This window comes from Eriocheir sinensis, chromosome 7, assembly GCF_024679095.1.
Source record: "Eriocheir sinensis breed Jianghai 21 chromosome 7, ASM2467909v1, whole genome shotgun sequence".
NCBI lineage: Eukaryota > Metazoa > Arthropoda > Malacostraca > Decapoda > Varunidae > Eriocheir > Eriocheir sinensis.
The window spans coordinates 19,045,705-19,062,640 of record NC_066515.1 but is presented as its reverse complement, the minus strand read 5'-3'; the positions used below and the strand labels follow the sequence as shown (position 1 = coordinate 19,062,640).

Sequence of the window (16,936 nt, the reverse complement as noted above, 5' to 3'; positions counted from 1 at the left end):
CCTCCCGCGACGCCTCCCCCCAGCACTCACCCTGACCCCCCACGCCTCCTCCTCCTCCTCCTCCAGTCCCTCCTTCCAAAGTCTTGTTTCTTTATCCCTCTCCCCCCTCTGGCCGCCCACCCCTTTTTCCCCGCCAGGGCGGCCTCGCCTTCCCCTGCCTCGCGTCCTACGTGACCTTTCCTTACCCCCCCTCCCCTTACTCCTGACCTCCCCGCCCCGCCCCCCTCACGACTTGTATTTCATCCCCGACACTACCAACTCATCTCTCTCTCTCTCTCTCTCTCTCTCTCTCTCTCTCTCTCTCTCTCTCTCTCTCTCTCTCTCTCTCTCTCTCTCTCTCTCTCTCTCTCTCTCTCTCCCTCCTTCCATCCCTCCCTCCCTACATTCCTCATCCCACTCCGCACCTTTTCCTTCCCTTCACTTCCCTGCATTTTTCGTGAATATCATACATAGGACCATATTCAAATTTATATAAACAACACACACACACACACACACAGGCAGACATATATGTTATCGGCACACTACAAAGACTCGCCTTCATCGGCCTATCACATTATTCTGGCAATGTTGTAATTGTCACTAGATAGACGACCAGGTGTAGGAACTGCTATAGCCTCCCCTTGAAATAACACCGACCCCGTTTTCTTTCATTGATACGAAAATATAACAAAAACAGGCATACTGGAGCTACAACAAAAGAAAGTGTGAATGTATAACGTAAAACTTCATTATCCAAAGCTCTGATGTGATAATTTGTGCCCCGTTTTTCGTTTTTGAGGCGTGAAAGAAAACGGGATTCGGGGTTTATTGAAGGGGGAACTTTGATATTCTTAATCCATCTGTTTCTCCGTTACATGATGGCACTTTGAAGACTCCTCCGGTTTGCATATCATATTATAAAGTATTTTTGACTTAGATATCTAGTTCAATGTTCTTGCCGCCTTCATCCTGCCCCCACCCCCACCCCCTCAACCCCCCGACCCCTCACAACATGACACTCTGGACGCTTGTGTGTGTGTGTGTGTGTGTGTGTGTGTGTGTGTGTGTGTGTGTGTGTGTGTGTGTGTGTGTGTGTGTGTGTAAACAGCCTGTATAAACCATAAAAGTTTTCAATATATTTATCCCCCTCTTTCTTCTTAATCCTTTTTTTGATGTACTTCGTGTGTTTTACCATACACACACACACACACACACACACACACACACACACACACACACACACACACACACCAAACACTATAACAACAAATAATAATAACAACCACAACCAAATATAAAACTTACCAGGTAAACCACATAAACTAAACCTCATCACCTGTAAAAACCTCACCTTCACACCTGTCCAACCCATTACCAACCCCTTACCCAGGACAGGTGAAGGCCTATACCTGCCCCCCATACCTGTCCTTACCCCCAATCCTAGCAGGTGTGTCGCGAGAGGGCACGGCCACACCTGAGGGTTAGGAGTCAAAGATACACCTGTCAAATGCAAACCTGCTGTACTTTGACTTCAGCCACAAGCATGCGTCTCTCTAGTGGTCCATAACATAATATAAAGTGCATTCATTTTTTGGCCCAACTATTATTATTATTATTATTGCTATTATTATTATTATTGCTATTATGATTTTCACTCACAAGACTTATTATATATATACTATTTCTAAGAGCACCGCGGTATGGACTGATAAACTAACAATTATTTTTTTCATTTATTTGTTACTGTCTTGTTAGGCTCACATTATTAACCAAAATCATTTAGTGTGATTATTATTATTATTACTATTATTATTATCTTTATTATTATTGTTCTTTTGTCTGTTTGTTTTTAAAGCTAACACTGCACTGATTGTCTCTCCTCTTTTAATGTGTTTGTACCTTCATTAATACTAAAAAAAAAATAATAATAATACAAGAAAAAAATAACTATATTTGTGGGGAGGGAGATTTGAACGTGTTTGAGTGAATGTGTGTGTGTGTGTGTGTGTGTGTGTGTGTGTGTGTGTGTGTGTGTGTGTGTGTGTGTGTGTGTGTGTGTGTGTGTGTGTATGGCAGCCGTGACGCCCCCCCCCCTTCCCCCTCTCCCCCTCGAAATCACTTCCCATTAACTTCCAATTTCCTTAACAAAACCAAGCACTTTCGAAAATTAACAAAATAAAACTATAAAACGAAAACTTAAAACAGGAACTGATGAAACCACAAAACTTAAGCAGATACTCTTGTCTTCATTCACAAACGGTAACCATATAAAAAAGAGTAATGGTTTAATGTAATGGTTTAATGTAATGAGCCTAAACCCATTACACAAAGAGATTCAACGCCCCATTACACACACGTCGTTTGAATGTGTTTTTTATCTATTTTTTTTAAAGCGGGGAGAGGCGAGGGTCGGGCATCAAGGCTTCCACTACCTCAAAAAAAAAAAAAAAGTACAGAAAACTCCTCCTCACAAAAATCCAGTCTTGAGAAAATTCCAAAAAAACGACGAAATCTTAAAAAATAAAAATCCAAACTAATCTTCCTATTTCGATTATAAAACCCAATCAAACAAACAAACAAACAAACACACGCCAAAAAAAATCCTAAACTCCACGAAATTCTAAATCGCTTTAAAACTCTTTCCATTTACGTTTTTTATACATTTTTTTAGTTTGTTTTTTTCTTTCATTTCTTTTCCGTACGGTTTGTCATATTGTTCAGCTCGGACGTGTTAGCTTGGACCAGGTATAAAACAGGTATAAAACAAGAGTGGTCAGATCAGGTCAGGTCAAGGTCAGGTCAGATGAGGTCGTGTCCCCCTCACACACGCCACTCTAACCTGTGACTCTTAAAACCAACCATCGGGATAATTAAACCAAACCTAAAATTGAACACAAACCAACAAACCCATGATAAACCAGCCGCTACCTTATGTGTTTTAGGCTTCTTGAATGTAGCTTCTTGGCGGCAATGTTATACGTCAGTTAAACCGCCACCCCAAAAATACAAAACATGTGAAAAATATACTTGTGGGCACCTAAAACCACTTATCAATGTTAGAAAAATCAGTTAAACCACCACTCAAAAAATACATAGCAGGTGACAAGTAACATACCTTGACCCAATTAGCAATGTTAGAAAAGTAAAATAAACCTCAAAAAAATACAAAACAGGTGAAAAATATATTTGTGGACACCTAAAACCACTTATCAATGTTAGAAGAATCAGTTAAACCACCACTCAAAAAATACATAGCAGGTGACAAGTAACATACCTTGACCCAATTATCAATGTTAGAAAAGTAAAATAAACCTCAAAAATACAAGACAGGTGAAAAATATATTTGTGGAAACCTAAAACCACTTATCAATGTTAGGAAAATCAGTTAAACCACCACTCAAAAGTTACAAAGCAGGTGACAAGTAACATACCTTGACCCAATTAGCAATGTTAGAAAAGTAAAATGAACCTCAAAAAAATACAAAACAGGTGACGAAAATACTTCCAGAAATCTTAAACCAATTACCAATGTTAGAAAAATCAGTTAAACCACCACTCAAAAAATACATAGCAGGTGACAAGTAACATACCTTGGCCCAATTAGCAATGTTAGAAAAGTAAAATGAACCTAAAAAAAATACAAAACAGGTGACGAAAATACTTCCAGAAATCTTAAACCAATTACCAATGTTAGAAAAATCAGTTAAACCACCACTCAAAAAATACATAGCAGGTGACAAGTAACATACCTTGACCCAATTAGCAATGTTAAAAAAGTAAAATGAACCTCAAAAAAATACAAAACAGGTGACGAATATACTTCCAGAAATCTTAAACCAATTACCAATGTTAGAAAAATCAGTTAAACCACCACTCAAAAATTACAAAGCAGGTGACAAGTAACATACCTTGACCCAATTAGCAATGTTAGAAAAGTAAAATCAATCTAAAAAAAAAAGGTGATATATATAAATCCAAATACCTGAAACTAATTAGCATGTTAAAAAAGTCAATTAATCCTAAAACAAAAAAAAAACGGGGAGAAATATACCTGCAGATACCTTAAACCACTTAGCAATGTTAGAAAAGCCAATCAAACCTTAAAAACTACAAAAAAACAGGTAAAAAATATACCGATTGAGACCTTAAACCAATTACCAGTGTTAGAAAAATTTGTTAAACCACCACTCAAAACACATAATACAGGTGACAAATTTACCTTCAGACACCTTAAACCAATTAGCAATGTTTAAAAAGTCAATTAAACTCAAGAAATCCAAAACAGGTGACAAATTAGATACTTGCACACCTTGAACCAATTAGCAAAGTTAGTAAAATCAAACCAAATAAACAGGTGAAAAAATGTTACCTCGAGACACCTGGAACCAATTACCAATATCAGAAAAGTAAATTAAACCTAAAACATCAGAAACAGGTAAGATCTAAGTTACCTAGAGACACCTTACACTAATTAGCAATGTTAGGACAGTCATATTAGGCCCCCAAACACATAACAGGTGAAAAATCTACCTGTACACACCTTGAACAGTCCATTTCACTATAAAACTAGAAAACAGGTGGCCAATAAGTTACCTGGAGATCTTAAACTAATTAGCAAGCTTAGAAAAGTTCATAAAATCCCTCAAAATCCAAAACCGGTAAGAAATAAGTTACCTGCACCCAATTAGCAACCCCCAACACACACCTGCCTAAGAAGGGTAGTCCAGATTAATGCAAAGAACGCGGCCCAAGTTTATGGTAGACTAAGCTAATTCCTCTCCTTGACTCACTGTATTACTCGCATCTATGACCACGAGTTTTGAGACGCAAATAAAGAATGACTTTTATATGCCAATTTTCTCTCATTTGTCCATCTCACACCAAGCCGACACAGTGACACGAGGCTCCACGAGGTCTTGATAGCAGCACGCACACACACGCACACACACGCACACATACATACCTGCCCACACACACATACACACACACAAACACCCTAATATCCTACATGAAGACGCCCACGTTCACAGAAATATACCTTCTTTTTACTTCCTACCCACACACATGTACACAAACACGCACACAGACACACACGCACACACCCACACACATACCAACCTATCCAAACGATCCACACACACGCACATACGAATACCTGGCTACCTACCTGACTAATACATAGACTCACACGCACACACTCACACGCACACACCCACACACATACCAACCTATCCAAACGCTCCACACACACGTACACACGAATAGTACCTGTCTATCTACCTAGCTAAACACGCTCACACATTCCTTGATCTTTGTTCCTTCTAACCAACACACACGCACATACATATACATTTTTAACCTACATTCCTACATACACAAATACCTGTCTGAATCACTACCTACAGAAAACACACACACACACACACACACACACACACACACACACACACACACACACACACACACACACACACACACACCATCTCTCTCCCACACCCAAGTACTCAGAGACAGTCTTTTCCGGTTCTTGCAGAGTCCAGAGTTCCGCCAAATGGCTGAGTTAAATTCTCACTTGCAGTTCCCAGCAGCTAGTTCAGACAACGTGACCGAGGCAGCATCTTGACCCATGTACGGTACTTCCTTAAGGCCCAAAGTACCTTGTATATCCCTCCCCCTTTAGCAATGATGACGATGATGAATAAGGATGACTGCTAAGAGAGAGACGCTTTTTACCTCCTCCACGTTGCTGTGTCTTGTTAGTCAGTCCGTAGAAAGCCTTGAGAGTAGATCCAAAAGACAGTGATTTTGTGTACGAGTAAAAACAGAGCAGTCAATTTTTTTATCCCCCAACACCTCCATTGCTGCTGATGATTATGATGATGATGATGCTGGTGCTGCTGCATATGACGTTATCTCTGTATGTGTGTGTGTGCGTGTGTACGTATCCGTGTGTGTGTGTTACTGATTTTTGACACACACACACCACGCTGAGTCACAAAAGACAGGTAGTTAGTTAGACAGGTAGAAAGAAACTCAGTAGAACCCCCCCCCCCCTCCTCCTCCTCCTCCTCAACCCCCCCCCTTCCCCCTCCCCTCCCTCTCTCTTCCGTAGACAGAACAAACACGCACAGACACACACACAGACTCACCTAAACTTTCACTCCAGACAAGAACATATTTATAGACCCGATGACTCATTTTTTGTACTACTAGATGGATTAGTTTCGTAGTTTTGCATCTATCCATTTATCCAAACCCCTCCTGATCCTACTCCTTCATCCTTATCCTCATCCATACTCACCTGATCTTTATCCTCCACCTTTTCCTTTCTCCTTCCTTTCTTTCATCTCCTCTACCTCGTTTCTTTTCGTTATTCTCATTTTCTTATTCTCGTGTTTCTCTATCTCTTCCTCATCCTCATCCTCCCTATCCTCATCCATACTCATGTTCTCATCTTTATCCTTCTCTTTCTTTCTTCTTCCTTTCTCTTATCCCCTCTATTTTGTTTCTCTTCGTTATTCTCATTCTCTTATTCTTGTGTTTATCTATCTCTTCCTCATCCTCATCCTCCTTATCCTCATCCATACTCACGTCCTGATCTTTATCCTCATCCTCTTCCTTTCTCCTTCCTTTCTTTTATCTCCTTCGTTATTCTCATTCTCTTCTTCTCGTGTTTCTCCATCTCTTCCTCACCCTTTTTCCTCTCTCTCTCTCTTTTTTTTCTTTCATTTTCTTCACCTGTTCTTTCTTCTGTCTATTCAAAAGTTCCTTCAATGTAACTTTTCTTTCTCCTGTTCAACTTTTTCTTCCAGTCAATTAGTTTCTATTCACTTTCCTTCTATTCAACTTTCTCCAACTATCACCGTCTTGCCTTTATTTTTCAGCCATTTCCCTTTCCCCTTCCTCCTCGTCCTCGTCCTCCTCCTCGTCCTTCTCCTCCTCCTCCTCCTCCTCCACATCCTTTTTTGTCCCTTGTATTTCAAAAGTGCCAACCAATGTTTTTTTTTTCGCTTTTCCGTAGACTATTCGTGCCTTTTTTGGTTCGAATTTTGTGTATACCAAATATTTCAAAACATCCATTTATGTATTACAAAAAAAAAAGGAGAAAGAGAGAACTTCCTTTTTGGTACAATACTCTTTTTTATTGTTTTTTTTTTTTTTGTTCGTGGAAAGTTTCTATGTTTCCTGTTTCATCATTTGATTACTCTGTTTCTTTTTTCAAGTAGTCTATGTTACTTGCACTGAAACTGAAGTTATTAAGTTAACGATACCTGTACCATACGAGTAGTGGACGCTGAGACGAGAAACATTCCTCACTGAAAGTCAAGTAAAAGACAGAAAAATGTACCTTCGAACGACTTTAATTAACTTGTAAGTCACCTGTTTAACCTTTGACCATCAGGAAAAACACACAAAAAAACACGTAAATTATCATGTAAAGCCAAACGGGACAAAACATTCGCAAATCTAACCGCGAACTCTTTATTTTTACCTTCATTTTAATTGTCAAACTCTGCTTCCAAAAAAAAAACTATAAATAACATCAAATTCAAGAGGGATATTTCCGTGCCAGTCGTTAGCAGTAGGTGTCAACGCACGCTGGCACACCTGGCTTGCTTCTGTAGGTGTTCCCAGCCCAGGTAGGCTCAGGTGTGGCCCTCGCACTGCCCTCCTAATTGATGTGTTGATGCCTAACCTGATTACTGTGGTTGATCTTTGTGTGGGTTCGTGTTCATGCTTCCTCGCGGGACTGAAACGGGGAACTCAGTCACTACCTCAGTCTGCTTTTTATTTATATTTTCTTGTATTGAGGTTGAGTTTGATTGCTGAGTTAACGATAAATACGAAACTTAGTCACTAACTCAGTCTGCTTTTTATTTATATTTTCTTGTATTGAGGTTGAGTCTGATTGCTGAGTTAACGATAAATACGAAACTCAGTCACTAACCCAGTCTGCTTTATATTTATATTTTCTTGTATTGAGGTTGAGTCTGATTGCTGAGTTAACGATAAATACGAAACTCAATCACTAACTCAGTCTGCTTTTTATCTATATTTTCTTGTATTGAGGTTGAGTCTGATTGCTGAGTTAAAACGATATAACAAAGCTCACTCATTTAATAACTCAGTCTGTTGTTGTTTTCATTTTCTTGTATTGAGGTTAAGTCTGATTGCTGAGTTAAAACGATATAACAAAGCTCACTCACTTAATAACTCAGTCTGTTGATATTTTAATTTTCTTGTACTGAGCTTAAATTTGATTGCTGAGTTAAAACGATAAATGGGGAACTCAATCACTTAACAACCCAGTCTCTCTTCTATCTTTATTTTCTTTCATTGAGCTTAAGTCTGATTGCCAAGTTAGAACTCACTGTTTTTATTTGATTCGTTTGTACTGAGCTTAAGTTTGATTGCCGAGATCAAAATAAAAATATATGAAACTCACACATACTATCTTACATTTTTTTGATTTTTTGTATTTTTTTTTGTATTGGCCTTAAGTATGAGTGATGAGTTAAAACGATGAATACGGAAGTCACTCACATACTAATTTATTCTGTTCTCTTTTTGTGTTGATCTTAAGTTCGATTGCCGAGTCAAACCTGTATGGAGTTAACTCAGAAAAAGCTCAATCATTTCCTAAGTCACTCTGATGTCTTTCCATTCTGACCTTAAGTTTAATTCCTGGGTTAGAATAATAAATACGAGTAAGGTTAACTCAGCGGATTCTCACTCATTCACTAACATTTTTTTATTCATATTAAGTTTGAGTGTAAAGTTAAAACGAGAAACACGGATGGGATTTATATGGTATGTCTTCAGGTCTCTGGTTTCCCGTTTTCTTTGAGTCACGCGAGGAGGGAAGGACATGAACGGGCGAATAGTGACCTGAAGTTATGATGATGAAGGAAAATACTAACCAGCAACTCAACCCTCAGAAACAAAATTAACTCATGAAAAGAAAAGGCTATGAAAAAATATTAGCTTTCAACTCAACCCTCAGAAAAAAAACAATAAAAACTTATAAAAAAGAAAATCCTATGAAAAAAATATTAGCTTTCAACTCAACCTTCAGAAAAAAAACAATACAAACTAACGTAAAAGAAAATCCTATGAAAAAAATATTAGCTTTCAACTCAACCCTCAGAAAAAAAACAATAAAAACTAATGAAAAAGAAAATCCTATGAAAAAAATGTTAGCTTTCAACTCAACCCTCAGAAAAAAAAAAACAATAAAAACGATGAAAAATTAAATGCGATAGAAAAAAATATTAGCTTTCAACTCACCCTTGAAAAAAAAAACATAGAAAAACAATGAAAAAAATGCTATGAGAGAAATATTAACTATCAACTCAACAACACTTAGAAAAATAAAAAAAATAAAAAAACAATGAAAAGAAAATGCTAGAAAAAGAAATGTATTAACCATCAACTTAACCCTAAAAAAGAAAAAAAAAAACAATGACAAGAAAATGCTATGAAAAAAAATGTATTAGGCTTTTCAAACCATAATAAAAAACAGAGAAAAAAAATAAAGTTAATGGGTGACAAATACCAAAAAAATAACACTAATAATCGCGGTATGTAATTAATATGCCTTTACTTGCCTCACTATTTTCTAACCCATTATGATTTTCAGGTCACTAATTCTGCCCTCTATTACATGTTAAGGGAGGGGGGGGGAGGGGGGAGGGGGGGTTAATTTTAAGTACTTTGATGCCTTTCTCTTAACATGTCGGTTCTAATCCCTTTCCTGTGTACCCTTTCCTTTCCCTTATCGCCCTTCCCCCTTTCCCCCTTTTATCAATGTCCTCTTTCCACCCTCCCCTCCCCTCGGTCCCCCTCCCTTAAAGCCTCAAATTACAGGTTTTTCTTCAGTATTTTGACTCTTAAGGGCACCGAGGCATGCAGGCTGATAGGAGTCCATTGTCTGATTTTTTTATCGTTTTTTCTCGTCCCTTATTCCCCTCCCTCCTTTCCCTACTTTCCCTCCCCTTAGGTAACGAAGAAGGGGGAGGAAGGGAGGGAAACAGCTGACTCGAAGATCTTCCCTCCCTTCCTTCCTTCTCTCCCAGTTTCCTTCCCATTGTCTCTCTCTCTCTCTCCCTGTTGGAATTAAGGGAGAAGGGATATAGGGATGTGATTGTGATGTCTCCCTTTCCTCTCTCTTCCCCTCCCTCTTCCTCTCTCTCTCCCTCTCTCCTTCCTTCCCAGCCTCCCTTCAGTAACAGAGTAATAGGGAGAAAGGAAGGAAAACAAAAAAGAAAAAATAACTACTAAACACCTTCTTTCGTTCCTCTTCCTATTACACTAAATGGAAGGGAAGAGAGGAAAGAAAGAAAGAAAGAAAAAAAGAAAGAAAGAAAGAAAGAAGAAAGGAAGGAAAGAACAAAAAAGAAAACTATATAGATACTTCAATCCCCTCCTTCTTTCCTTCCTTCCTCGTAGAATAAAGAAAAAAGGAAGCGAGGAAAGAAAGAAGAAAGGGAAAGAGGAAGAAAAGAGGACTAACAAAATGAAACTATCTACTTCAACCCCTTCCTTCCTTCCTTTGTCTTCCTCATAGTAATAAAGAGATGGTGAAGGAAAGAAGGAAGGAGAGCAAGAGGAAGGAAAGAGAGCAGAACACTGGCTCCTCCAATCGTAGAGAAGGGGAGAAGAGGGAACGAAGGGTAGGAAGGAAGGAAGGAAGGATGGGGAGCCTAACTAACAGGATATCTGGGTCCTTCAATCCTAAAGGGTATAGGAGATAAGAGGTCAAAGAGAAGGAAGGAAGGATCAACGGGTTAAAGAGAAGGACAACCAAGGAATCAAATACTCTTCATGTAGCTTCGAAACCCTTCTGTCACAATCCAATCCTAAAGAGTTTGGGAGAGAAGGGATCGAAGGGCAGGAAGGAAAGAAGGTTTATGATGGACAACCAAGGCATCAAGTACTCTTCATGTAGCTTCGAAACCCTTCTGTCACAATCCAATCCTAAAGAGTTTGTGAGAGAAGGGATCGAAGGGCAGGAAAGAAGGATCGAGGGTTTAATGAGGGGTTTCTAAGGCATCAAGTACTCCTAATGTAGCTTGCAAACCCCCTAATCTGAACTCCAATCCTAAAGGGGAGAGAAGGGATCGGAGAACAGGAAGGAAGGATCGCGGGTTTTATAAGGGTTTTCTAAGGCATCAAGTACTCCTAATGTAGCTTCGAAACCCCTCTGTCACAATCCAATCCTAAAGAGTTTGGGAGAGAAGGGATCGATGGGCAGGAAGGAAAGAAGGATCGAGGGTTTTATGAGGGGTCTCCAAGGCATCAAGTACTCCTAATGTAGCTTGCAAATCCCCTAATTCGATCCCCAATCCTCAAGGGGAGAGAAGGGATCGGAAAGCAGGAAGGAAGGATCGAGGGGTTTATGAGGGGTTCCTAAAGGCATCAAGTACTCTTAACATATCTAGCCAACCCTCACCCGCACACACCCAACCCCTTACACCCTACCCAGCCCCAAACCTAGCCCGCTTTTCGTCGCACCCAATGCCTCTTCTCGTGTGGATAGTGATGTGTGTCTGTCTGTCTCTCCCGCAAAACCAGGCCACAACATGTCACAAGCAGATGCGAACTCGGTAGCTGGGGAGTCGATGCGAGCCGGACAGACGGGCACGGGATGTTACAAGAACCACGAACACCACATGGGGAGGCTGCAGAAGGAGGCGCAGCAAGGGGCCGGGGGTGAAACGGGGGTGATTACAAGCGCCCCAGCCCCCAACATCCTCGATCTCCCCCCCACCGAGGAGCAGCGACCCCCAACCTCACCCGAGTACCAGACCCCGGTGAGTGGCCCCCCCTCCCCCCTGTCCCCCGCCCCCCGACCCCCCCACCACCCCCCACACTACCAACCGTCCTCGTCCTCACCTTACGCCCCCCTCGAATTCACTACCTGATGTTGATTCATGAATTTTGATGTCCTTGTCTTGTCTGTCTGTCTGTCTGGATTTCTCTCTCTCGCTCTCCCTCTCCCTCTCTCTCTCTCTCTCTCTCTCTCTCTCTCTCTCTCTCTCTGATTTTTTCCTTCTCCAAAATTATATGAATTGTTTTTTTTTTTTTGTTTTTTGTTTGGTTTTCATTTGCTATTTTTTCCCCCTTTCCTAATGATATGTTAATTTTAGTGAGCAAATAAATGTTTTTCTCTTGTATTTTTAATAATTTTTAAGACAGTTTTATATACTTTTAATTTTAGCTTAAAGATTTAATTATATAAAGTTTACTAATTTAATTTTATCGTCCTGTTTCTTTTATATACTTTGGTTATCATTTAAAATACTATTATTATTATTATTATTATTATTATTATTATTATTATTATTATTATTATTATTATTATTATTATTATTATTATTATTATTATTATTATTAAAAACTCCACACATGTTTGTTACTCTTTGCTTGACACTAGATTTAATTTGCTTGTTTTCATTGTTTACGTGTAATCTTTATTATTGTTTAGACTCAATAAACAAACATTTTTATTAGTATTTTTTATCCTTTGCCAAGAAACGACAAGAACTTAATTATTTTCCTATACTTTCCTTTCTTTATCTGATTTCTTCCATTTTTTTCTTTAACTTTATCTTTTCATTTATTTTTTCTTTAATTTTCTTTATTTTCCAATACTTTTCTTTCTTTATCTGATTCTTTGCACTTTTTTAACTATCTCTTTATTTCATCTTTTCCATAATTTTCTTTGTTTTCCTGTACTTTCCTTTCCTTATCTGATTCCTTCCATTTTTTCTTTAATTTTATCTTTTCATTTTTTTTCTCTTTATCTTATACACAAAAAAGTTAAAACAGCCTTATTATCCTTTACTTTACAATTTCATTTTTAGCTTTATCTGCTGAGTTACTTTTATTTTCTTTAATTTTATCTTTAACGTGTATAAAACAACGACAAAACAAGCTTATTTTCCTTGTGTTCTTTGCCACGAACCTAAAAAAAACATTACATTCCTTTACCTCTCGTTATTGTTTTCTTTGTCATTTTCTTTCCAATATTTTTACTTTCCCTAATTTTCTTTTTTAATTCGTTTTCATTTTCTTTCTATTCCTTAAGTTATACCTTCCTCCTCCTTTCCTTTTTCCGTATTTTCTCATTTTCTTTCTATTTCTTAAGTTAACCTTCCTTCTTTCTTTCTTCCTCCTTTCTCATTTTCTTTCTATTCCTTAAGTTATACATTCCTCTCCCTCTTCCTTCTCTTTCCATTTTCTTTCTGTTCCTTAAGTTATCCTTCCTCCTCCTCTACTTCCTTGTTTCTCATTTTCTTTCTATTCCTTAAGTTATGCATTCCTCTCTTTCTTCCCTCCATCTCATTTTCTTTCTATTCCTTAAGTTATGCATTCCTCTCCCTCTTCCTTCTCTTCCCATTTTCTTTCTGTTCCTAAAGTTATCCTTCCTCTCCCTTCTCCTTTCTTCCTCCTCCTCTCCCATTTTCTTTCTGTTCCTAAAGTTACCCTTCCTCTCCCTTCTTCCTTCCTTCCTCCTCCTCTTCCCATTTTCTATTGTCTGCGTGGAACTTGGTCTGAGAAGTCTGTGTGAACTGCCATTTTTTATAGTTTCGATATCGCATGAACGAAGAACAAAGAAATGCATCGTTTTTTTTCATTAATCCTCAGTCTTCTAAATTAACCTGATCTTGGTGTTGTCATTTTTTCCTCCAGTGTTTTTTTGGGTTTGTTTTTTTTCCGTACAGAATGTTTATCGTGTCCGTGCTGTGTGTGTGTCCAGAGACTAACTAGGATCTGTCTCTCTATGTCACTCTTCATCATTGTTATTATCATCATTGTTATCTCTATCTCTTGTATATCTATCTCTCTTCTGGTGATGTTCTTTTGTTTTCTCTCTGTCTCTGTATGTCATCTCCTTTTCATTCGTCTATTAACATCATCATTTTTTTTTGTTTCCTCGTCTCTCTCCTGGTGATGCTCTTTTGTTTTCTGTCTCTGTAAGTCGTCTCCTATTCTTTCATCTATTGACATATTATCATTTATTTTCTGTTTTCTCGTCTCTCTGCTGGTGACGCTATTTTGTTTTCTCTTTATCTCCGTAAGTCGTCTTCTGTTATTTCATCTATTGACATATCACCATTTATTTTCTGTTTCTTCGTCTATCTTCTGGTGATGTTCTTTTGTTTTCTGTCTCTGTTTATCATCTTCTCTTCTTTCATCTATTGACATATCACCATTTATTTTCTGTTTCGTCGTATCTCTCCAGGTGATGCTCTTTTGTTTTCTGTCTCTGTTTGTCATCTTCTCTTCTTTCATCTATTGACATATCATCAATTATTTTTTGTTTCCTCGTCTCTCTGCTGGTGATGCTCTTTTGTTTTCTCTCTATCTCTGTAAGTCGTCTTCTCTTCTTTCATCTACTGACATATCATCATTTATTTTCTGTTTCCTCGTCTCTCTGCTGGTGATGTTCTTTTGTTTTCCCTCTGTCTCTGCTTATCATCTCCTCCTATTCATTCATCTATTGACATATCATCATTTATTTTGTTTCTTAGTCTCAATTTTGGTGATGCTCTTCTGTTTTGTCTCTGTCTCTGTATGTTATCTTCCCCTATTCATTCATCTATTGACATTTCACCATTTACTTTGTTTTTTCGTCTATCTGCTGGTGATGCTCCTTTGTTTTCTCTGTCTCTGTATGTCATCTTCCCCTATTCATTCATCTATTGACATGTAAGGACCATTTTCTTGTTCACTTCTTCGTCTTTCTTATAATCTTTTGTTTTTTGTTAGTTATTCTTTCTCTCTATCTCGTCTCCTATTAAAACATCTACTGACATATCATTACAATTTTTCACCTTCTATTTTCGTCTAAACATCATTTCAAACTATCAACATCTCTCTATTTGTCCCTTTTTCTTCTTGTTCATGTTCTATTCTCATATTTATCAACTATTCTCTTCTTTAACTTCCTTCACACACACACACACACACACACACACACACACACACACACACACACACACACACACACACACCATAAAGTAGAATGACATAGTAGTAACGACTCATTAATTATTCCTCTTGATAACTACATGCAATTACCTTAAATTTATGTATATCTGTAATTATCATTCATTATTTGTCACATGTACGCGCTATCTTGATGGTACACACACACACACACACACACACACACACACACACACACACATTACTAATACTACTACTACTAAAATCTACCTCATTGCATCGTCATTCTTCTCATTGTACATACAGACAACATTTTAACTAAGAATAACACACTAATAATAATAATAATAATAATAATAATAATAATAATAATAATAATTGGCTAACTACCTTTCTCACATCAACACAAACTCTATCACCACATCATCAATCACTCATAAAGACGAAAACCCTGTAGATGCCTATGCAAAATTAGCCCTTAGTGAATGCTCTGTGTACCACCACCACCACCACCACTACTACTACTACTACTACTTCTACTACTATAAAAAGTGCCGCTTGCCTGCATGTCTAAGTAACTAACCTCCCTCCCATATAAGTGTATCCTGTAGCGTTCCTGTAGCGTACGTGTCCTTAGTTAAACATCTAGTAATGCACGTATACGGTCTGGCCTCATGTGCGTGTGGCTTATGTGCGTGTAGGCGAGTGTAGGGCTGCCTGTGTGTACGTCCGTGTGTACCCTTTAGTTGAATGTGCATTAGTGTATTTAGTTTCGTTTATCTCCTCACTTTTTTTTTTAATATGAGTGTGTGTGTGATGGTGTGTGTGTGTGTGTGTGTGATTGTGTGTGTGTGTGTGTGTGTGTGTGTGTGTGTGTGTAGCTGTAGTCTTCAGATCTTTCCTTCTACAGTGGATCTCTATATCAGTAAGTGTCTTTTTCCTGTTCTTTAAACCTCTACATAATCCTACATAAAACTGTGCAATTCAAGGATGTATAGGATAGAACTCTCCTTGAAGCATTTAGGGGAGCCATTGTGTCTATCTTCTCTTTCTGTAGACTCTTAGACATACTATAAACTCGTGATTCTCCTTTTCTGAAACTTGAAACAAAAAAGTAGCGTTTCTTAGAGACATTTAGAAGGATAGAACTCTCCTTGAAGCATTTAGAGGAGTCACTGTGTCTATCTTCTCTTTCTATAGACTCCTTGAAATACTGTACACTCGTGAATCTTCTTTTATGAAACTCTGAAACAAATGAGCAGCGTTTCTTAACCTGGGACGCTGGAACTGATCGTAGGAGGAGAAGAGGACAGAAGATAAGGGAACAAATAGAAGGGCTGCAGGAAAGGGGTTAGCAAAGCTCTTGGGCAGTCATTGGCCCAAGAAGAGAGATTTTTTTTATAATAATTTACCAATGGCTTAATATTTTCTAGGGCTCGGTTATACTTTTATCACTGCCCAAGAAGAGTGAATTTCCATAATATTTTACCAATGGAGGACAATTTTAAAACGTTAGTTAGTTATCATTGCCCAAGAAGAGACACGCCAGTCCTCGTCGACAGACCGACTTGGTCGGCTAGGCTGTCGTCAGCCGACAGAGTCGGTCTGTCGGCATCCTCCTCTCCCCTTCATGAGCTGTCACCCGGCAAGGGCCTCTGGTCCCTCCGCGGAGGGACGTACGCGCTTGACCCTTACGGGCTCCATGCAGCCCGTGTCCACAACCTTAAGGTGGCGACGAATATTAAAAAAAAAATGCCCAAGAAGAGTGAGTTTCTATAACAGTATACCAAAGGATTACAATTTTAAAACGCAAATCTTAACTTTCATCAGTGCCCAAGAGTGACTTTCTATACCACCTTACTATCACTGTTACTATGGAATAAGCTTTTCAACGGTTAGTCTGCACCTCTGATCCAAAAAGAGAATTTCTTCAACATATTACCAAAGGACTCCAATGTTCTAAAGTTGGAATTTGATATGAATACTAATAACACCATTG

The 16,936-nt window shown here is 38.4% G+C and overlaps 1 protein-coding gene and 2 long non-coding RNA genes across 10 annotated transcripts in view; 2 read left to right on the top strand and 1 right to left on the bottom strand.

The window, feature by feature from the left end:
* The window catches only part of LOC126994161 (potassium voltage-gated channel protein Shab-like), a 199,023-nt gene that overhangs the window by 136,572 nt on the left and 45,515 nt on the right, over positions 1-16,936 (top strand). For all 7 annotated transcript variants that reach the window (XM_050853424.1, XM_050853420.1, XM_050853412.1 and 4 more), the window contains exon 4: positions 11,557-11,795. In XM_050853424.1, the coding sequence (XP_050709381.1) occupies positions 11,557-11,795 (239 nt within the window). The remainder of the gene's footprint in view (positions 1-11,556; positions 11,796-16,936) is intronic.
* Positions 267-3,559, bottom strand: LOC126994235 (uncharacterized). Its single transcript, XR_007748903.1, has 2 exons — positions 3,414-3,559; positions 267-3,256 (listed from the first exon to the last, which is right to left on the bottom strand). It is a non-coding gene; the product is annotated as an uncharacterized LOC126994235 (long non-coding RNA).
* On the top strand, positions 6,073-9,526 carry LOC126994241 (uncharacterized). 2 transcript variants are annotated; one of them, XR_007748907.1, is made up of 2 exons: positions 6,073-7,794; positions 7,967-9,526. It is a non-coding gene; the product is annotated as an uncharacterized LOC126994241 (long non-coding RNA). The 2 variants fall into 2 exon arrangements; XR_007748906.1 differs by having other exon boundaries at positions 6,073-7,880.